The 24,640-nt window shown below is 34.2% G+C and overlaps 1 protein-coding gene across 2 annotated transcripts; it reads left to right on the forward strand.

The window, feature by feature from the left end:
• The first annotated feature begins 333 nt into the window (after window positions 1-333).
• On the forward strand, window positions 334-17,563 carry LOC128996972 (40S ribosomal protein S11-like). Of its 2 annotated transcripts, none has more exons than XM_054422538.1 (4): window positions 334-439; window positions 7,710-7,826; window positions 10,633-10,838; window positions 17,408-17,563. In XM_054422538.1, exons 1-4 carry the CDS (start codon window positions 428-430, stop codon window positions 17,529-17,531), a joined length of 459 nt encoding a protein of 152 aa, XP_054278513.1. In that variant the 5' UTR covers window positions 334-427; the 3' UTR covers window positions 17,532-17,563. The 2 variants fall into 2 exon arrangements, with proteins under 2 accessions (XP_054278513.1, XP_054278512.1); XM_054422537.1 differs by lacking the exon at window positions 7,710-7,826 and adding an exon at window positions 7,549-7,674 and having other exon boundaries at window positions 362-439.
• Window positions 17,564-24,640: the final 7,077 nt, after the last annotated feature.

Here is a 24,640-nt window from a genome sequence, read left to right on the forward strand (position 1 = left end):
CATTGATTATGAGCTTGTCCCGGCTTGTCTGAGTAGGATCTATGGTGTAGGTATATATTGGCATAGATAACACATGTTTTAACTATAAAAAACCAATACACATTGCGCAATTCACATACATTACCAATTCCTAAACATTCAACAACATTTTTCAAGAAGCATTATTACTGTACAATGGCATAGCACTTTTTAATTCACTTCCACTTCCTCCGTTGTACTTTAAGATAGGTTTTAAACAATGATATGAGTGATAGTAATATAGTCAGAAATATACTCCTTGCTGAAAATTTCCGTTTGTTTTCTTCTATTACTTTTTATTCTGCTCTATACTCTAGGATCTCGTTCTCGATCTGCTGCGCTGTGCGCTGCCCTTTTCTTCTTGTTCTTCGCTGTTCTTTTCCGGTTAGGTTATAGCTGACTCCTCATCATGGCTGATCAGGTATTTATATTTTTACTTAACTTACTTTTATAAAACTAGCATTTATTTGATTGATACGTAGAATTTTAAATTAGCAGTACGTAGTAGCCTCATTTCATTTTAAAGCAAAATCCCTGATTCATATTTTTCTCATGCTAGACCCCAGTTCTCTCCTTAACCTATGCTAGGCATCACTTCACTCACATGCGTGTCAAGCACAATAGTTGCCTTGCCTTTGAAGGATGCTTATTTCTGCTGTCCTAGTTCTGTACCTATCACTAATGTCATCATATTCAAACTCATGAATTTAGCTTAGCCTCTATATGACAAAATTAGGGCCAAGTTACCCTTACATAGATGTAGGCTACTCCAAGGGCTTGGAAAAAATCACAGGTAGGGCCTATTTGTTTACGTTAGGGGCTTCTAACGAATTTCGAAAAAAACTATATTTCTCATTATTTGGCCTATTTGAAAACCTTTTTCAATTAGCACTTTTGGGTAATTTCATATTTCACCCTGAAATTTTACATAGCTAGTCCATGTCTGGCAAATTCTAGGCTACGTTTACACAGGTTTAACTTAGGCCTAAGTTACAACCTGAAACTATACTTTTGTTGATTTTAAAATTGTACAAGATTATAGACTATCAGTCAGAAATATTTGGGGTACAGTTTCTTAACTTGGCTAGGCCTATGCTAATATTGATTGAAACTATTGATTCGATAGGTAAACCTTCATGCGATTTTTTCACTATCAGCAAGTTTGGTTGGTTAGGTTATGATAGATTAATTTAATAATAGGTTGAGATATATTAAAAAATATCGATTATTAATCAATATTTTCAATTTGATAGTTTCAATCAATATTAGCATAGCCTAAGAGCCTTATTATGCGCGGCCACTCGAGTGGCGCGCGACCGCGACTGCGGTGGCGAGGCACACGACAGTCGCCGCGACTGGCCACTCCAGTCGCGCACCCTCGCTACTAGTCGCGAGCCCACGCACCACCAGCGGGCCATGTTATCATATGCTGTTTATTACGCGCGGCCACAGTCGCGGGCCACAGCGGACCCTACTCTCTGCCCTCGCCTCAGTCCTGAATTTTGTTTCAACATTTTATTTAATTATATTACCTATAAGTTATATCAATAAATATTGGTTTTCTTTTCCGAGTCGGTTCGGCTCTTCTACCTGACCGATGTTCATAATTTTGGTCTTAATTTCACGAACAGATTCGCCACCAAGCATCATCATTCATGTATCTACTGTATCATTTGACAAAAAATAAATCAGATTTTTTATCAAATTCTTACTTCAATTAAAGCCGTATCTCGCCAGTTCTGACTACATTATCCTATATGTTTTGGTCTAAGAACATTCAGTGAAATGTCAGCTTTAATTTTGACCTATTAATTATTAATATCGGACGTATACGCTACTGACTCACGAATCAACAATTAATAATTATTATTTTAACACTTATCTGCAATTGCACTTACGTATCTCCAATTTCAGTTATTCTACATGTCTTGGTCTTACAATAGGTTTTAAGTTAAGTTACCTGCTGTAGCCCCCTGGTGAAAGTGTTTTTCCTTTTTAATTATGTATTGGTATGTAGAGTAGTATAAAGTATTGTAAATTGATTATAAGTTGAATGGGCATCAACGATTCTGTATTAAATGGACTGATACAACTCGTTCCCCACGCACAGGCTTTGCCTATGTGGGGACCATCCTTTATATGTATATTATAATTTTTGTAACATATTTTTTGTCTGGAATAAATGATTTTTTTTTTTTTTTTTTTTTTTTGATAGGCCTACCCTTCAAAACAAAGGCTTTCATTCGAGATGTTAACCATTTGAATCAGTTAAGTTCAAGATACTGGCTGTATTATTACTCAATTATTACCATTATTGTGAATACAATGTTGACCCGGGCAACACCGAGTTTTGCTGCTAATATTGTATTAATATTATGATTAAATCAAATCAAAACCATTATAATATTTAATTTAAGGTAAGTGCTAGCCTCTCCTTAGCTGAAATAAAATTATTCATTTTCCTATGCGATACGGATAAGTCGCCTTATATTCTTCCTAAAAGGTTATAAAAAGGACGTCTCGTCTCTCAGAAACAACCAATATACATCTTGTCGTCATCTCTGAAATCATCATAAACACTGAAAAATACCCCTGAGGTCTTACTTTTAGTAACGGATTGCATCCCAATACTTTTGTTTCGTCTACGTTTACGACGCTTAAGTAAAAGTAAAATAAATAGTTCAGCTTCTTTACTTAAGTTATTCACTCTAAGAAACTACATGTATGTCTGTAAAAAATTCGGTCAGTCGCGTGGCCTCGCCACACCGGTCGCTACCCCAAGCCACACCTGTCGCTACCCCAAGCGACTGGCAGTCGCGGTCGCGCGCGACTCGAGTGGCCGCGCATAATAAGGCTCTAAGTAGCCCAGTTAAGAAACTGTACCCAATATTTGTTCCAGATGTCAACATTTTAGCGAATTTCCCATATAGGGAATAAGCTATTACCGTAGTACTCATGGTAAGACCTGGACGCGGGACCGATTTTTTTTTTCGTTTTGAGGTCCCTAGAGGCCAAAAACACCATCCGTTCAAATTCATATATATATATATATATGTGTCCGTTAGCGCGATAACTCGAGCAAAAATGATCCGATTTTGATGAAATTTGGTACAAACGTGTAAACCTACGTTTATTCGAACGAGTTCGCGATCCAGCATGATCGGACCATGGGAACGGGGGTTTACGGGGGCTTTTATGGGGTAAAAATAGGTTTTTCCCATTTTTGACCCAAAAAACATAAAATTTAGCAATTTCTTTCTAAACCATTTTGTAGAGCTTAAAAAAACAAATAATTTAGTATATTGAAGCGTTATTATGCGCCTAATGGTTACGGAGAAAATTCCAAAAAAATTTAAATTTAAAATTCCCATGTTATTCTTATGGAGAATAAGTAAACTGTTGTAATTTGCTTGTTTATGAACATATTTTGATCAAATTTGGAAAATGTTTTTATTTCTTACTAACTACTAACATTTTACAAAAAAAAAAAAACCAGTTTTACCCTCCCTGATGCAGCAAACCTAAGTAGGGCCTACTTGTTAAACTAATTCTATTTAAATCGGGAATAAATTTTTAAGTAGACATTTCAGTGTAAATCCAATCAGTCAAATGGAAATTCGCTTAGTCTGCAGGTTTGCTGCGGCGGGGGTATTATTTGTTACTAAGCAATTTCAAGAGAACCTTTTTTTAAGATCACAGTATTTGGGCAGATTATTCCTACTTTACATATTTACACCTATTGACTTATTTGTAACTCGCCGATTATTGTGAAGTAATGGACCTCTTTAATCTGAACCCCCGTAATCCGAACGCCTCATCGCTGTGTACAGAACTTTTTTTGTTTCTATTGTAACTTAATGTACAGTACCTACTGTTAATTCACTATGTTTATTACTGTTTTATATAACGCAGAGGATACGCGTCCGGTAACCGAACGTGGATTAGGTGTCCGGCAGTTACTGTCATAACCTAACCTAACCAACCATAATGCTGATAATGAGAAAATCAAATGAAGGATAGATTCTGTTCTTAAAATAAAATTATAAATGTCACCATTTCTAATCAAAGATGTACCGGTACAGTTTAGTTAAGAAGAAATGGCATTCAAAGCAAAATCTTTGATAAAAAGTTAAAGTTGCCGATGGGATTCGAACCAAGGACCTCTTGCATATCAGCCGAGCACTCTACACCACAAACACTGATGGCTATAGGCCTACATCGTATCGTTATGGTAATTGCGTTCCGGACCCCCACAACCTGGTGACGTCAATTCCGGACACCTAATCCACACATTTATTCTGTGTTTAAATAAACACTGTATTTTACTTTATAAATCATTTTCACTTTTCCTGTAACAATTACGATCCATTTTAACTTAGCCCACATTTTAGTTAACTTTTTGTTATGTAGGTAAAAACAACAATCTAGGCTATGTTCTGTAATCCAAACTATTCAATAGCAGGGTGTCTACTAGTCGGGAATTCCGGGAAAATCGGGAAAAAGTCGGGGATTTTGAAAGGTCGGGAAAAGTCGTGAAAAAGTTATGAATTTCGTCCGAAGGTCGGGAATAATCTAACCTTTCAAAATAAGGGATGAACGGATCCCAAAAATTTTAAAAAACTTTCTGGATCTTATATTCCTGATTCATACATTATTGAGTCAGTATTCATATACATTATTGAATCAGTATCCATATACGTTTTTGAATCAGTATCCATACGTTATTGAATCAGTATCCAAATACGTTTTTGAATCAGTATCCATACGTTTTTGAACCAGTATCTATAATTTATTGAATCAGTATCTATATACGGTATTGAATCAGTATCCATATAAGTTTTTGAATCAATATCCATACATTATTGAGTCAGTATCTATATACGTTTTTGAATCAGTATCCATACGTTATTGAATCAGTATCCAAATACGTTTTTGAATCAGTGTCCATACATACGTTATTGAATCAGTATCCATATACGTAGTTGACTGTTACATTGATACTGTTACTTTGACTATCAGTATCCATATAACTTATTGACACTATTCAAATTATTGACATTAATTTATATAAGCTATTCACTGAGACATTGCTTAGCCATACAAATTATTACCATCCAAGTACATGGCATACACTGAGACATTGCTTCGCCATAGGGGTTATTGTTATCCAAGTACATGGCAATCACTGAGCCATTGCTTAGCCATACAAGAAATTATGTATACCTTGTAGGTTTTGATTCTATCCTCTTATTTTATCAATGTAAACCAATTGAAGGATTCAGTATAAATCTTGCAAAGGTTTTTGTTTGTTTACACCAAAACATATCTTTATATTTATAAAATCAATAAAATAAAATAGGTAACATGCTGAACAACATGATGCTGCAAGTAAAAATTATGAAATAGGCAAGAAGCTCACTGATATTTTCAGAAATACTGTTTCTTCTAATGCATGATTGAAAACAAATATTTCATTCCATTGACAAGTATGAATAGAAAAATGCCATGTTGCGTCGAATTGAGTTACATTACAATTTGTTGCTGCTTCACACACCCCAACATTGATATGGGATTTTCTCGGTATGTGATTCGTTTAGATCGTAAGTGAATTCGCTGCGTCGCGGGTGACAACATATGTTGACGAAGGTACCGTGACCGCGAGACGGAAAAAGGTGTAGTAACATGGAGAATGGAGTTTTTGGTCGGGATTTTAATAAAAATGGTAATGAAAAGTCGGGAAAAAGTCGGGAATTCCATTTGAAAAATCTGGTAGACACCCTGAATTTGTTGCTGCTTCACACACCCCAACATTGATATGGGATTTTCTCGGTATGTGATTCGTTTAGATCGTAAGTGAATTCGCTGCGTCGCGGGTGACAACATATGTTGACGAAGGTACCGTGACCGCGAGACGGAAAAAGGTGTAGTAACATGGAGAATGGAGTTTTTGGTCGGGATTTTAATAAAAATGGTAATGAAAAGTCGGGAAAAAGTCGGGAATTCCATTTGAAAAATCTGGTAGACACCCTGAATAGTCCGAACTACCCTTTGTCCCTTTTAGTTTGGATTAAAGAGGTTCTACTGTAAATATAAAATAGGTTTTAAATGATATTTTTTATGCTTAAAAAGTCTATAAGGTGTGAACGGTGTACAACTCACACAACACAGGTGTGTAACTCGCTTGAATTAGGTCACAGGGGGTCACTGTTGACTGGCTAAGTAGCCGAGTGGATATAGTGCTTGCCGGTCGTTGGTTCAATCTTGAGAAAAGTCAGTAACTAAGTAGGCCTAGCCTATGTGGCCACAGTTGTCTTTAAATATTAGTCTATTTGTTTGGCTATTTTTAACTTATTAGGCCTAACTTACTTGCACTTATAATAATTTACAAAAGGATAAGACAGTAAGTTGGTGGTTCATATTTTATTAGTCCTTGTAGTAAAAGTGTTTATTGTGGTTCTCAGACTCAAAATGGTTAAGGGGGCCATTTACCAAAATATCAAAATTTCCTTGTATTCTAATACTTTCAGTATTATTTAACTCTATGAAATCGGAAGGCCAGCAGGAGTGGCCACAACACATTCGGCAGCCAGTTGGAATTCTATCAGTACCGTACTAACTCGGTTCTGATGGTCGGACGGCCAGCTGTACTGGCCAAGTCCCACTCCACGCCACCTAGGCATTTATGATGGTGGATCGCTCCTGGCAGCTCGGAATTGTTTTTACTGGAAACCTGCAATGTTAGCATTGGGGATTTTAATTGTAATAAAACAATTGTTTTTTTTTTATACTGACAACTGTGTTATTTAATAAAAAAAAACAAATAAGATAGCCTATATCGATTGTAAACATAGTCACATTTGTTTGAAAATGGAAAGTTAAAGAATTTACGCATTTACTAAACGTGTAAAATGTAGGCATATGTATATTTGTCACTCTTACAAACAACAATTTGAAAGTTCTCTTTTAATCTTCTGTGATTTTTTCACTAAGGTTAAGTGGTATTTTTCAAAACGTCCACCTGAAGTCCTGGATTGTTTGAAGAAGTTTTACAAAAAAAAGTCGACGTCGCTTTTGTGGTCTGGGATCCAAAATAAATATCGGGATGGTCAACATCTTCTTCATCAGCAAATTTTTAAGAAGTCTCACAATTCTTCTGATCTTAAATGATCAATCATTTTTAGGCTACTTAGTTAAATATAGGCTACAGAAATAAAAACAAACACAACTTCATTCTTACTACTAAATTTTTATACGGAATAAAACAATTTTATTGTAGGCCTTAGGGCCTATTATGATAAAAGTGTAGGCCTATACGTAAACATGGGATCTAACTAGCTTGTTATTTTTAACTTATTTGTTTCTCTGTACTTTCACTTAGCCAATATAATGATTTGTTTGTTTAGTATATAAGTTATGGAACTATCAAGAGCTCAGGAATCTGGGACCATTAGCCTAGAATTTCTAGTCTGCTATAAACCTAAAGCATGTTTGGCATTAGTCCATGGAAGAATTAATTTTTTCTGTTTTCAGACTGAGCGATCATTTCAAAAGCAACCAACAATCTTTCTAAACCGAAAGAAGGGTTTGGGAGCAAAGAAAAGGAAGTCGTTGCGTTATACACGCAATGTCGGTTTGGGATTTAAAACTCCCCGTGAGGTTGGTACTTGATTAAACTGATTGTATGTTTGTAGACTGAGAAGGCATTCCAGAAACAACCGGGTGTTTTCCTGGCCAGAAAGCCAGGACTGAAGAAGACAAAGGCTAGGAGATCTCGCAGTGTCGGTCTTGGGTTTAAAACTCCCAGAGAGGTTTGTACCAATCAGCTGTTAATGACAGGTGTCGGTGGTCGAGGGAATGTCTTCTGTCTTCGGCTTGGCTTGAGTCAATGGGATCTGATCGCTAACAATAAGGTTGAGGTGTAAGGATGGTGCTAAATACCCTTTCTATCATTGTAACAAATGCCAAAATGGGTTTTACCATTTTAATAAAATAACTGACATAGACTAGGCCTTCTGCTATAAAAATAAGAAACCTAATTAAATTTTTAAATAAAAATTAGTCACACAATTTGTGCTGATATGCTACGGTATTATAAAAACGTGTCATACCACTGTTAAAATTAATTATAATGGAGTGATTAGATTATTTGTTGTCTGATTATTTAGTCTGTTTATCCTTTTAACTGTTAAATAACTATTCTTTTCCTATTATTTTTTCTCTATGAAAATAAACAGTACCTACTCGATACTGTGAGAAAATTCAAGATTATTAAGTTTAAGGCCTACTAAACACCAAAATATTGTTTTGTTAAATTCTATTTCACTGTGGGCTTTTTTTTATGAAAAAAGGGATTTTTTTTTTAAGATGAATATGCCCCAATCCTTAAAACTATCTGAATCCACACTGACTAACATTTGGTGGTGAAGGGCCTAAGAAGTAGGCTAATAATTGTTAAGTGTTACTTATATACATTTTTTTTGTTTATATCTACTCAGCTGAAGAAATTGTTGTAATAGATTACTTTACTCATAAAGCTGCTATGTTGACTACAATTAGGCCTATTGGTACCGAATGTGTATTTTTAACAGGCTTATAATATCAAGGTGAATTTATGATATGAAAAACATCATGTAGGCAAATTGGAAATTAAAACCCGTTTGAAAACTGCACTACCCGTTGGAAATTAAAATTTCTTGTTTGAAGAGTGAAAATTTTTAAAGATAAACCATAGGTACATTTTCCAAATCTGACATGATTTTTTTAGCATGGTTGTTTTGAAATAAAAAGATTAAAATGTTAGGATTAGTCTACTACCTCAGACCAATGCTTTATTTTATCCTGCAAATTAAAAACCATTGGTTTGTATATTCAAAAATCTGCATGGGTGTATGGGTTTTTGTACACCTAAATTATTGTCCTCTGAAATTTAGTAAGCCTTGATATTATAAGCTTTAATTGCTAACACTAACTATTTATAAAGTGGGTCTAACTAACTCGGTTGTGGAGCTGGACAAAAGGTGAATATTGCATGGTTTATAGTGTTAAGAATATTTGTGTGCAAGTAATAATCTACTCTAAGTAATAGTAAATTATTGTAATTGTTGCTTGCCATTGTTTAACCTGGTTTTATCTTTGTGCTATTATTTACTAATCCATAATCTTAAGAGTTCAATGTATTAATTTATGCTTTAATTTTACAGGATATTTTAGCTAAGCTAAATGTGGTTGATCTAGGCAGATGTGTTTACGGTTTTGTACTGCACAATAAAGTGAAACGTTCTGAATTAGGCCTCCTGGAAAACTATTAATTTATAGACAGCTGCCATTGGTAAAAGTTTAATATCGCAATCTCTTCTAAAAATTTTGCTTTTTAGCGAATTTCCCATATAGGGAATAAGCTATTACCGTAGTACTCATGGTAAGACCTGGACGCGGGACCGATTTTTTTTTTTTCGTTTTGAGGTCCCTAGAGGCCAAAAACACCATCCGTTCAAATTCATATATATATATATATTTATTTATATATTTATATATATATATATGTGTCCGTTAGCGCGATAACTCGAGCAAAAATGATCCGATTTTGATGAAATTTGGTACAAACGTGTAAACCTACGTTTATTCGAACGAGTTCGCGATCCAGCATGATCGGACCATGGGAACGGGGGTTTACGGGGGCTTTTATGGGGTAAAAATAGGTGTTTCCCATTTTTGACCCAAAAAACATAAAATTTAGCAATTTCTTTCTAAACCATTTTGTAGAGCTTAAAAAAACAAATAATTTAGTATATTGAAGCGTTATTATGCGCCTAATGGTTACGGAGAAAATTCCAAAAAAATTTAAATTTAAAATTCCCATGTTATTCTTATGGAGAATAAGTAAACTGTTGTAATTTGCTTGTTTATGAACATATTTTGATCAAATTTGGAAAATGTTTTTATTTCTTACTAACTACTAACATTTTACAAAAAAAAAAAAAACCAGTTTTACCCTCCCTGATGCAGCAAACCTAAGTACTTGTTAAACTAATTCTATTTAAATCGGGAATAAATGTTATATTTTTAAGTAGACATTTCAGTGTAAATCCAATCAGTCAAATGGAAATTCGCTTAGTCTGCAGGTTTGCTGCGGCGGGGGTATTACTCACGTTACAATTGTGATACTGTAGGTATCATTGTGACCTAACAGTTTTCAAATAAAGACAAAATCCTTACAATACATTAAGTAAAGTAACGACAAAAAAAAGTGTCGATAGACGCGCTGAATTATACATGCTGGAAGTGGAAATTTTAATTGTGTTGCGTTTCATCCAATAATTAATTATCTTATTTACTTCAAAATACCTAAATAACATAATACCATGATGATAAAATACCATGATAATTGCAATTTATACTGCTATTGTTCTCTATTGGCTCACCTCGCTTCACTGGGAACTTTTCACACTCAGGCTTAAGATGGTGGAGGGGCAAATAAAAGCAAGGTTAACTCAAGACACAAACTTCTTTAAAAATTATAAATCATAAACATTTGCTGTATGGAGGTAAAAATGTTTTGTTTTGTACCTAAGCTCTGAACCAATATTCATTTGGTTTTTTTTTATTCCGCTATAGGCCATCGAAGGCACCTACATTGACAAGAAGTGTCCATTCACCGGTAATGTGTCCATCCGAGGCCGCATCCTCACTGGGGTTGTTCAGAAGATGAAGATGCAGAGGACCATCGTCATCAGAAGGGACTACCTGCACTACATACGCAAATACAATCGGTTCGAGAAACGCCATCGGAACATGTCTGTTCACCTTTCACCATGCTTCAGGTCAGTTGAGAGGTTGCTTTTATGGAATAACTATGCAGATTTTGCCCAGTTTAATGTCGGTTTTGACAGTGAACATTTCACAAAAGCTACTCGTTTGGCAAGGTATTTTTCTTATTTTTTGCATATCACGGACTTGAAAATTCCATAACGTCTTGTATTGTTGTTCAGTTGTACATAAGCTGTGTCTGTTTGTAATTGGGTTCTGTATATTGTATGGGCTTCGTTAGTTGCTTACTATTATTAGGGGTGTGCGATGCAGCATATTTTTTTCGATTCGATGCATCGATGCGATTCAAAGAATTTCGATTCGATTCGATGCAGCACGGCATGATTTTCTTCAAAAATTTAATACAACATGTGTTTTTGTAATGGATCCTTTACCTTAAAAAAAGTTAAAGTAAAAAATGTACTAAATAAAATTATGAACAAGAGGATAGTTGCTGACCTAACCTCATTAATGGACACTGCTAATTTTATGGTTGGCCTAAGGAAATTCACCCTTCACTAACAATTAGAATAAGCCTATATATCAATAAAGCAATCGTTAAGTTTATTATTATTGACCTGTATTAAATAAAATAGAGTTTATTTTATGACGTATGGTAGTATTGTTACTTAGTTTTCACATTTATATTTGTTGGCTTTCAATACTTCTGGTTCATTCTTAAATCAGCACGAACCAAAAAAGTTGATAATCAGTGTTTACTATCTATTTTAGTGATGGTCGGATCCGGATATCGGACTACCGGATCCGCCGGCTATAGAACCGACGCCCGATCGTATCCACAAAAAATCGGATCTTGGGCTGGATCCGGTTTTAATGGATCCAATTTTATTTATACTATTAACACAAAATGGACGAGTATTCGAGATTTTGAGTTTGAGTAAAGTACAATATAGAAATAAGCAAGAGGTAGTTGTCTTAACCTATTTTTATAGCTGTCACGACAGAATAGGTCAACTCAAAGCAGTGGCCGGCGACTGACTGGCAATGGCAATGGTATACTGACTTGACATGACCGGTAGTGATTTTGTTTTAAAGTAGGCCTACTGTTTCACAATAGAAAATTTCACTACTGAACTACGTAAGCAATAAATTTATGTTTATAAAAGTCAGAATAGAAACACTATAAAGGCAAAACAATAGACGGGAGGCAGGCTGTGCAATGACCTTGAAATGAGCGGAATAGTAACATTGAGTAGGGGAAGGGAAGGGTGAGACCTTTGAGCTATATTTAGACTAGACTTTCACCACTTCCCAAATGGCTGGGTACGGGATTACAATAGCAGGTTTTTTCCTTGCCTGGTTTGACTTTTGTCTTTTTGTGTAGGAGATTTGAATAATCAAAAATATAATTTGAATTGACCACAATTATTTAGCATTGATAATACAATTTGCAAATGACCAGGAGGAAATAGAACAAAACACTAAAATTAATAGAATAACAAACAAAGTAAACAACAAATTAAATACAGAACACGGTGATTTAACACTGTCACTGTCACTCAATTTTGTTGTCTAGAAGGGTCGGTGAACTAATCAATAAATAGCCAAAACCAGTTTCCTCCCCCTCTAACCACCACCCCTCCCCTCTAAGCCGGGAGGCCCAACACTTTGTCCTTGAAACACCCTAGCCTCTGAAACAATAAACCCTTACACCTGCGTTGCTGTTTTGACAACAGGTTTATGAATGCGTTCACTATTTTTCATTTTCCAGAATTAACTATCAATTATTATTATTTGCAAGTTACAAATAGGAAACTACATGACATTATGGTACCTATTCAATGACCCATGTATTATCAAAAATTTATAATTGATTACTTATTTTGATAATAAAAAGCATTCATTACAGCACGCAGCACTTATTGATATATATATATATATACTGTATATATAATCATCAAAGTATCTGTTACTTTATACAAAATAAAATAGGTACAAAATTGTGTGGCCAGTCAAAATTTATAAACAAACATTTTATTCTATAAAATACAGATGGTAAATAGGGGTTGGTTTAAAGGAAATAAAATACAAAACAGATTAATTAATTATTTTGATAAACGATAGAAAGGTTATGGGATTGATTGAACTAAAATAACCACAGGGAATCTTAAGTAGAAAAGTCGTCAACCACAATCTGTTTAATCAGTACATCGTTAGAGAGAGAGGGGGGGGGGAGAGAGAGATAACAGATAGGGGCGTTTGATAGGGAATCTAAAAGTAAACAAACAAGGAACAACGAGGCGACAATACTCGTTTATAACCTTATTGTCAAATCTAGGTCTTTGTAAGACAAAAGAAAATCACACCGTTTTAAACTTTAACCTAATTTTATACTCTTTACAAACAAACACGTCCTACATAACGGTTCTTGATATTTATCAATGTATCTTAGCAATCGTCACTTGCTCCATTGAAACACGAACGTCGATTGGCTGACATGACAGTGCAGCGTGGCCTCTCGACCAATGAGAACTCTTGTTACATACTTTGATTTATCTTAGATGGTCAACATTTACCTTTCATTATAACATTACAAAATCGACATGGACTATGCGTATGGTGTTTTTCAATCAAAACTTATGTTATAGTAGCACTTAAAACTTCACTTAAACTCTTAAACTAGGTAGATAGTACAGATATAATGTGGATCTACTTTTTGGTGCAATAGGCAAGTGCAAGCCTAACCCTCTGACTTCGATGTTGTAATTGAATCGAATTTTTCTAATGATGCGTAATGCAGGGATGAAACTGAACATTTAGACAAGTTTAGGTTATTTATTTTGTTCTAAAAATAAAAATAATACATTTAAAGATCTGACTTATTGATACAGACATTTTTTAAGTATAATTTCGTGTTGAGGACACTCGCGCGCCGGTTGTCTGAGACTGAATTCTGACTTTCTGACATCTTGAAATGTAGATTGTATTGTGTTGTGCAATATCATCTGCCTGCAGAGAGAACAGCTGAAAATAAACTTTAGCTGTTTTGAACTAAATAGTGTGCTAAGTTGGTTACTAAAGTTGTTAGCGTGATTACAAAACTAATAGATATCAAATAAATAAATGTTAAAATAAAATATCTATCCATCCCTGTCGGCTGTCGGTATCGGCGGAATCGGGTGAAATCGATGTTTGGCAATCGATTCTTGATACCGATATTCCTAGTATCGGCAATGTCCGAGTATCGGTGGTAGCGATAATTGACACTTGACTAATGACAATTGACATCTAAAACTCATTTTGGAGTCCTGAATTAATTTTAAATATGCATCGGGACGTAATCGTTTTATCGGGAGCTAACCGATGCATCGGTCTTTTTCGATGCATCGAGGCCAAATCGATGCATCGTGATTTCGATGCATGCTGAATCGAATCGTGATTCGATGCATCGAATCGAATCGAAATTTCGATGCATTTTCGATGCATCGCACACCCCTAACTATTATTGAATGTTACAGAAAATTCACTGAATTTAGAATATCCGAGTCTGCAAGTTTGTTTGTGGATGGCTTTAGTTGTGAGGTTCTACTGTAGTAGACAGCTACCAGTCTTAAGTTATTACTTGAAGTATGAACGTTAGCTCTTAGATGGTTTTGACGTACTATAAAAGATTGCTGATCCGGAATCCATCGATTCGACACTTTCAATAGACCTACGGCATATGTCTAAAATGTAAAAAATGTTTTTGCAAAGAGCCATAGCAGATGTCAGACAAGAGCAATACTTCAGATGGTGGTTGCATTCTATATTTAGCGGTAGTTCCGCAACATTTGAAAGAACGACTATATGTGTAATGGAGGTACTTACAAAATCCAGCAACATCAAAACCCCAAACATACCGGATTAGCGAGAGTCTACTGTACCTGACTTGACTGTATCACGGCATTTCGTTACTTTAATGCCAATCCACATTAAGTTAATTAAATCTCATTGACCAGGCAGTAGTGTCACATTCAGGCTGGTATTTATTAGGCTGTGGTGACCCACAGTGGCGTGGTGGCTGGGTTAACCTGTTGCACTGACGAGTGTTGCTGTGGTCTTTGCACATGCTCGGCTCTGATTCCCCCCGTACAAGTACAATCGATATTAGGATAACTAATGTGGCTTAGCTGGTAGATTCACCCACCTTTAAAAACCGTCTCGGGCTTCAGTGGAGCAATAACATTAATGACTGCAATAGAGACATAACTAGATAAATAACATGGTTGCCGCACGTCAACTGTTGTCAGTCTAGCCTGTTGCAGCGAACCTGTCATCAAAATAACTATTTATGGTTGTGTTGCTGTAACGCTTCAGGAGATCCGCCAAAAGCCGTTTTTGAAAACTAATATTTCTGACAAAAACGTCAATAAGTTACATTCTTTTGTTTTGAAATCATCTTCAGTAGGCCTAGGCTATTCTTCACAAAAATATCCCCTTCTTTTAACAAAAATCTCAATTATTAAATAATTCGGATAAAACTGGTCTTGTTCTTCAATTGATATAACATTAAAGGATAAGAATATCATCTTATTAACTTAGGTGTTGCAATAACTAAAATCTATATCTATACTATTATATAAAAATCTAATGGTGTCTGTCTGTATGTGTATTACTAATAGGTGCAAAAGCTACTGTACAAACTGGACTAAAATTTTACAAAAATATAGTTACCATACCGAGGACCATTATAGGACTATTCACATTTCGATACTGACCGTAGGCTTTGCCCCTTTGGCTTTAAAGGTTGTGAGGTGAAGATTTTAAAAGTAAATATTGATTAGTCTCCATGGCTGCAGATGAGAACACTTAACAATGTTTGTTTACATTTGCTTTGTCATTTAAATGTAAACAAGAAGAACTGCTAAACTGCATATTTCACAATTTCAGACAGCTGATACAAAGAAATTAAATATAATATTTTCCATAACTATGAGGTAGGTTTATTTTAATCTAACCTTTTATCATGGATTATTTATTCTAAAACTATGTCAATGATTATATGAAAAAAAGATTCTATAACCGTTGCTGTATCAACTCCGGCTCTGCTTTGGATTTTTTTTAAGCGTCTAAGTTATGAAAATAATGTTATTAATGTGATTTGATGGAAACAGTATGAAAATTACAATGTATAGATATTTTATATGAATTTGGAGGCTACTTTAAATAAATTCTAACTCCAACTCCTTAACATGTGTTAGATTAACTTAACATAACTTGCACATCACATTGTTTTTTATATGTATATTTAAGTAAATTAAGTTATTGTGTTTTGCTAAACCTATGCATAAATTAAACTAAAGAATATCATCAATAACTAAATTGTACTGTGTTGATTTTCTTTTTAATCTGTTGTATGTAACTATAATTATTAATTATCAAATGGTAATACAAAATACTCTTATTTTGTCTTAACATAGCTTTCAGTTCACATTTACTTTATTTGATACATTTATTATTTGTGTTTTGCCACACCACTGATTAAATTAAACCAAGGAAAATATCATAAAACTAAGCAGTACAAAGTGTTCTTTTGTTTCTAAAATCAATGAAATATCTGTTACTATGTTTACTTTATGGTAAGTGTGAAAATGTAAAGCCAATGGACGATGGAACTGATTACATATAAAAGAACTGGTTTGTATATTAATAAGTTGTTTGTTGATATTTTTGTAGAGTAGAATCAGAGATGCAATGAAACATATACACTGTATTTGCTGTTAAATTGTTTAGGCATTGATGCTTTGATAATCATATTAGTTTTGTCTGCTGTCTTTAATGCTAAATTATTTGTTTAACATTTTTTATAGTGCCTATAGATATAGTTTCTTTAATATTTAAAAGACTGTATTGAAAAGGCATAGCAATATTTCTAAAGTTTATAACAGCTGACTTAGTTTGTGCTAATGATTTATTGTGAGTGAAGAAACTGAAGATGGAAGGATTTGTGATTTAATATAGGGTAAAGAAGAGTGACATTTAAAAAAATGTTCATATAAATTTAATAATTAGTAGTAACTTCAAAATTGAAATTTAAAATGTCAATAATAAATAAAAAGATATGTTACTAAGGGAGATGAAATGGTGGTATCCACTGCTTACCAGATAAAAGTCATAACTTAAACATTTCTATTAGCTGGCCATAAAAGTTGAATTTTGTTTCTAAAAGCGTTGGGGGATGTGTAACTATTATAGCAACAGATGTAAAGATTAAAATGTTTCTATTTTGTGTCCTCTTCCCGTTGCAAAGCACGGGTACAACAGCTAGTACCTACTAAAATAAGTTTGACACCTAGCACCTAATTAACACCTATTTAACACCTAATTTATCTATGCATTTTTTGTAACTTGCATTTTTTGTACTTTGGTTAAAAATTGTCGTGTTCAGTGTAAAATATGTAATATCAAAACAAAAGACATATGCCATAATTGACATGAACAACATAACCTTAACAAAGAACATTTGTGAAGAAAATTTTGTGACATAACAAAATTGCCACACCAAAGGGTTATTAATAATTTTTTCAGATATATAATTTAATGGGTTTTCAATACTCAGTTTTAAGAAACCGCCATGTTGCAGGGATGTCAGTCTTGGTGACGTTGTGACCATCGGCGAATGTCGTCCGCTCAGCAAGACAGTCAGGTTCAACGTTCTCAAAGTGACCAAGGGAACAAGAGCCAAAAAGAGCTTCAAGAAGTTTTAATTAGGACTTGTAATAAAATGTTTGTTTACAAACTATTTTGTTTTTTAGTCCTTTCTACACTTATTTTGTGGCGGTAAAGGTATTTTGAAAGTGGAGGATAACACTCTTGTGCGTTCTGGCTCAACTCTTTTCATACTTAAAATATTTAAAGCTGTTTTTACTATTTGTATGTTTTTAAAAAATTATTTTCGACTCAATATTTTGTTTAAGGGAATGGCTGGGCTTTTTAAAAATAATGCCTGCAATGATCCCTCAAATATACTTACCATAAAAAAATCAAACAAAGGTTGTTTTACTCTGTTTAGGGTTCTCACTGTATACACAGAGACCGTAAGATACATAGGAAAAGTGAACAAGAGACACTGTGGCTTTTAGTCATACATTTTCTTACTACAATACCATTAATACCATCCCTCTTGGTGATTATCAGTTCTTTGTTGGTCAACATGTGTTGTGATGTTCCCAACTCCAAGTTTACTCGCCGTAAAAAGAAAAAAGAATTCGACCTCAAAGGGTTAATGGAATTTTCTCACTGGCCAGCAATTGTAGAACCACACACATACTAAATATACTGAAACGTGCATCAAAACACACATACAATTATTATAGGTTTATTTTATTAGGTTGGTTATTAGGTTTATAATTTACAGTGCTGGCCAAATTATTAGACTAAACTCATTTTTATAGTTATTTGGTTTTTTTTTCAGCCAAAAAACTATTTTATTACTGGTTAAAGTACATATTCTTATTTGTGTGTTATTTTTAAATATTATAAGCTAAAAATTCTGTTTTTTTATTTTCACAAGTGGTAGCCCTGAATTATTTCTTTATTTTTGCTGTTTTTCCACCAAAGGCAGGGGTGCCAACTGCAAAATTAAATAATGAAGTTTTCAGCTTATACTATACTTAAGTAACATACAAAAGACATTTTATACTTAAATAGGCAATACAATAATTTTTTATGCAATTTTTATGTACGAAAAATATAAAAAAAACACGAAAAAAATGCATTAGTCTAATAATTTGGCCAGCACTGTATAATAGGTTCAGAAGTCACTAGTATCTGAACCCTACTATAATTATTGTTTTCACCATCAATGAGGCGTAGACATAAAATCGTATATCACACCAAGACAACATACATCTCTTTGTAATCGTTGTTTGTAAAGTAACAATGTTTGCTCTCAATATTGCTTAGTAACGAAAATCATTTCGAGATTCGTTCACTCAAGAGTTTTACTGGCTTTTAACTCATGGAATGGCTCTGGATTTAACTCCCGCGGGTGCAGCTGCGGGTAGAATTAACCTTAGCCCCAGACAGACAGACGTTATGATGACGTCATTTCATTAGTGGTCCTCATGTGGTCTCCGGATGTTCCAGAGTTTAGGACAATGAACGAGACATGAACTTCCATCAAACTTAGGCCTACGTGGTAAGTTCTTTGAATGTAATTAGACACGGTGTTGTATGGTCATCAGGAGATCACAACCATGTAATTTAGACTCAGACAACCGCTATGTCGGTAATTTAAATGCTAATCGATATATGAATGAATATATAGTTTATTCCAAAAAACATTGGCTACAAACAGTGATTATAAAATCAAATATACTTAACAGAGACTTATGACACTAAAATACATACAAGTTTTAATGAACCAAAATATTCAACAATAAACAAATGCAACTAGCAGACATAGGCAGTGCTACCTGTGCGTCTGCTAAGTTGCTGTCAAATAGAAAAAAAAGGAAATTATTGAATTTGTGGAATGGCAATTAAAAATAAAAGGGTTGTTATTATTAGTGATGTATGGAAATGTATTTTCGTGAACACGGCGCTGGCGAGTTTGCGCATTATAGATTTCGTGGTGGCCAGGAGAGAGAGAGAGAGAGACAGACTGTGTGTGTGTGAGTTTCGTGTGTAATGGTGGTAGTGAGGAGAGTGGAGAGTGATGAGTGGATTGTTGGCTATGAGTGGTGTAGAGAGTAGTAACATAGACTATATGTTTTATCTATGGTAGTAATTCGAATAATATGAAACTCTCTTGGTCATGTTTATTCAATTGTTCTATGAAACGTTATAATTAATGATTGTCCACACCTCGATTGTTTAACGTAAGTAAACCGAACGGGTTTAGTATTGTTTACTTGACGATTAGTTGTGTGGTCATCTATAGTCTGATACTATCAAACGTGGGTTTTAGTTGATCGGTCCATATTGTTAACGTACGGTATAATTATTTTGTAGTATCCTGGTAGTTGTTAACGATGTTGAACGATAGATAATCTTAAAGATGATGATAAGCGATAAACCAGAGTGATACAAGTTAGATTATTTTCAGGAGGACCGTTTTCAATAGCCAGTTCAAGAAAATTCGATTTTACTATTATTTTTCTCATTCTCTAGAAAACGTTAATTATTTGGAGGCATGGATTCTCCAATATGCCGCCCACTTACAAGCGAGAGGGTAGGTCCGGGGAAAAGATTTAATGTTAGCAAAGTAAAACAAAGAAAGTAAATTCTGTTGATGTCACTATGCCACTAGGTAATTCAACTAAACTGTTTATATTTTAAAATTTGTAAAAATAATTTAAAACCATGGAAACAATGCATTACCTACATCTTATTTATGGCGATGCAGTATGAACATATTCAACTCAGGGTGAAAAGTGAGTAAAATTCTTAATAATATCTAGTGTAGGTTTCTTATGAGTATGATATCCTAAAAGCCTCATTGTGTAGTAAAGTATGAAGTATTGTACTATTATTGCTACCAATCGTAATTTCATTAAATGAAAATGGTTAAAATAGACGGGCAGTGTAACTGTCAACTATTTTGGAAGCATATTTAATTTATCTTGGTTACAATCAGAATGGGGTTAAAGATTCAACTGAAGGTTCATCTTGTATATTACAATTCAAATTTAAACCGTTATAAAGAAAGTTAGTAAGCAACACTGGGAGTGTACTTGTTGACAAAATGTTATTTTGATCTATTAAGTTAGGGGAAATGCCAGAATCAGTGGTGTAGTCTGTGGACGTGCACGTGACTTATGGAGTTTATGAACCAGTCATTTATTTTTCTACCCTCGTAATAAATAGGAGATTATAGTTCATACTCGCACTAGTCGAACCGAGGAGCGTCTCGATCCTACCCTTGCGAATTCTTCGGACATGGGGTTGACAGTTGCTTTTCTGTCCGTTTCCCTTCCACCATCATGTGAAATGGTATTCAAGTTGGCATATTATTATCCTCTAACTTCCCTAAGGAAGTTGAAGATTTCAGACAATGGTAATACAAACCTCCAGTTGGACAAAGAATAACAAAAATAATAACAAATATGTATTGATGAGAGTTCATGTTCAATAATGAGATCCAAGAACTTGATTTTCATACTTTCAGTAGTTTTATATGTATACAGATCATAGATGTTTTACAATCTGTTTGTAAGCTAATTTGGAAATCTTTTAAAATGATTGTCGATGCAAATTACCCATTAATATTATTAGAAATCATCTCAGTTTAGACCACAAAGATAAAACTGTCATTTGTGCACATTTAAAATATACTATGTTGAGCAAGATTTGAGTTGTTTGAACAAAAACTCTACAGAGTGTGCTCATATCAACTAGAAAATTGTTTAACATCTGGTAGACATAAATGAAAAGTAGCATTACCAAAACAAATATTAAGACTCTGACTATAAAAATGTTCAAATGTTCAAATACAATTTTAAACAAAATCTTTAACGTTAAAAAAAACTTTAATGAGATTTGATTACTGTATACTGTAATCCTTAGTAGTTGGGGAAAATATTGAGATATGTTACAGTACTGAATCTGGTGTATTTAGTTTTAGATGTTACCAAATTTGAAATAACAGTAACTGAACTGAACATTTTATATGGAATTTATTGCTTTTGTAATTTGATACTATAACCACAGAGAAAAAAATGCTGTGACATTTCCTTTATAATAGAGAAACAAAGCTATAAGTGGCTTTTTTTATTAAGAATACAGTAAAACTTGCTAATTTGACTAAACTATATTTTTCCAAACGAAACTGATTCCATAGTATGCCTATATATTGAAATTTAAAACAAGTTTACATATTGCTTTAATTTAAAAAAAAATTACAATATAATTTTGTTTTTCTGTTTCATCACTTCACATCAATAAATGGAGTGCACGAGTCTCTGTCCATAACAAAAGGAAAATGTTAGTGCTGAAATTGTATAGAAGAAAACTACGAGAAGCAAGAGCAGGGAGGTGTTGGAAATACTGGAACAGTACAACAAATGGAGAAAATTGTGAGCAAAGGCTAGAAAACTTAAAGAATGTGTCAAGGCAAATCAAATAACTAAATCTCTAAAAGTTTACTAAGAACCATGATACCGTGATTTTGCAATAAACTTTAAAATGTTTTATTGTTCAGTTACTTACAGTATCCTTTAGGTTTTAAGTTTCATGATGATTGTTGTTACATGAGTTTTTACCTTAGTTTTATTTTTTTTCTTTCTCCCCCTATACATAGTATATTGAGAAAGTATCGTTTTCGTTAAAATTTTCGAGTTTGATTTTTGAATGGATATATCAATTTTGAGTCCCCCTGAACCCAAAAAAAGTGGGTTTCGAACTTGAAAACCACTGTGTGTCTGCGTGTGTACAGAGCTACAGACCACACCTGTAGTCCGATTTTGATGAAATTTGGTAGGTATGTAGGTACAAATTCATGGTATCTCCAGGCGTTTTTTCATTTCTTTTATTTAAAAATAAAATATAAAATATTTACTCTCACCGTTTATGATAAAAGGTTGTTGACAAGCTTATGGGAGAAAGTATGTGTCAGAATGCTGATACCATTTATTTCTAATTGTTGTACATATACTGCTCGTTATATAAATCATATAAACCCCGTATATACTTTGTTCTGTTTACGTTATTTTGCAAATTAAGAATGTCATACGTATTTAAAGATTAAAAATGTAGGCTATTATGTAAAAATATCTTTTCTTATAAATTCTGTTTTAGGTACGTTAGGAATGATTCGGTTTAATGACTATACTAATACCGTAAACGCTCAATGAACAAATATTTTTCTTCAATTTCCCACTTGTGATATACATAGGAAACTGGTGGCGAGGAGGAGCAGTATGGAATCCTTATCCGAACGACGTACGAGAACGAGACTTGTTCTTCACACGTTTTTTCTCGACATCCGTTTCGGTGGTCACGTCGGAGCGTCATCAAGGCCGAAAGACAAAGCCGAAGGTTGGTGTCCGAGGCGGAACCGATGGACGTGCGACAACCTGCCACCGCGGAGCTATCAAACCATCCACTGACTTAGTGAGGGTATAGTTAGTTGGTATAGACCAAACCGAAACAGCTGACACAAAGACAATGTCGACAACGCGAACGGCTATAGGCACTAACTGCACAAAATTCAATTTTTGTGTTGTAGTTATTGTTTTCTCAAAATGTAGGTATTTTACACATTAAAATAAACGAGAGGTCGTCCAGTGGTCGAAACTCGACCAAAAATATGTAATGTACTCACTTATCTATTTTCACCCCACACTGTAAATAAAACATGTGATTGGAGTTTCCTCCATTTGTTTTGATTTTCTGTTTATATTTCGTTGTTATTTCGTAACCAGCATAGCAACGCATAAGATCCATGTTAATTTTTTCAAATTTTTAAACTCATTTTTTGTGCTTATCTTTGAGCCTACTTAAATTTATAAAGGGATTCTGCACACCTACAGGAAAATAGCTTTCCAACGGTATGCGTAGATTTTCCCTACGATGCACACGAGCTGAGAAAAAAGGTTTTAAAGAAACATGCTTGCCTATTAATATATAGACGAGAGGTCGTCCAGTGGTCGAAACTCGACCAAAAATATGTAATGTACTCACTTAACTATTTTCACCCCACACTGTAAATAAAACATGTGATTGGAGTTTCCTCCATTTGTTTTGATTTTCTGTTTATATTTCGTTGTTATTTCGTAACCAGCATAGCAACGCATAAGATCCATGTTAATTTTTTAAAACTTTTAAACTTATTTTTTGTGCTTATCTTTGAGCCTATTTAAATTTATAAAGGGATTCTGCTCACCTACAGGAAAATAGCTTTCCAACGGTATGCGTAGATTTTCCCTACGATGCACACGAGCTGAGAAAAAAGGTTTTAAAGAAACATGCTTGCCTATTAATATATAGATAGATAGATAATGAAAGAAAACTGAAGAAAACAAATTATTAAATGAAAATTTAAAATATTTTTCACGACAAAGACAAAATGTAATTCTACGAAATGCTGACCCTAAATCAAAACATGGCAGCTGGTTATCCTGTATACCATTGAAGAAATTAAATTTAGACATGTAACCCCAAGAATTTAGGGATTCCCTGGCACTGAGATATGGTCGGACACCGATCCATTTACCAACCAAATGTGATGGCTGTGGGAAAGAATTTAATACAGACCTTATATGTCTTGTAGGTGGCCTAATTATAAAACGACACAATGAAATTAGAGATGCTTTAGGAAACATTATGGAACAGGCATGGGGGAATTGTATCAAAGAGCCCCTTATAGTAGAGAATGGAAATGCAAACGGGCCTGCAATTAAAGCTGACTTGGCATGTAGAGGGGTATGGGAGACACAGAGGGGATGCATTATATGATATCCGTGTCGTAGACACTGATGCTCCCTCATATAATAATTAATATATATATAGGATTGTAAAATTATAACTGGTGAAGGTACATCTTAAATTGAAGAGTTAGAAAATAAATCACATTATGTGTTTCGGTCGAGTAGTACAGTAGGTAAATATTTGCCGATGCTTTATGTGAAAACTTGGCATGCATGCCTTCAATTTGAGACCTCGATCATAAAAATCGATCGGGTAGAAGAGCCAAACGAACTCGGAAAAACCAAATTTAACTTCCATAAGAAATACATGGGGAGCTAATTTCGTTTACGTGTAAGCCGAGTTGGAAAATAGATATGTATATAAGCCGATGCTTGATGGCAAATCTGTGCGTGCATACCTTCAATTTGAGACATCAATAATAAAAATCGGTCGGGAAGAAGAGCCA

The sequence above is a fragment of the Macrosteles quadrilineatus genome, unplaced genomic scaffold (genome assembly GCF_028750875.1).
Source record: "Macrosteles quadrilineatus isolate MER2022 unplaced genomic scaffold, UCM_ALF_1.0 Scaffold_6__1_contigs__length_79288215, whole genome shotgun sequence".
NCBI lineage: Eukaryota > Metazoa > Arthropoda > Insecta > Hemiptera > Cicadellidae > Macrosteles > Macrosteles quadrilineatus.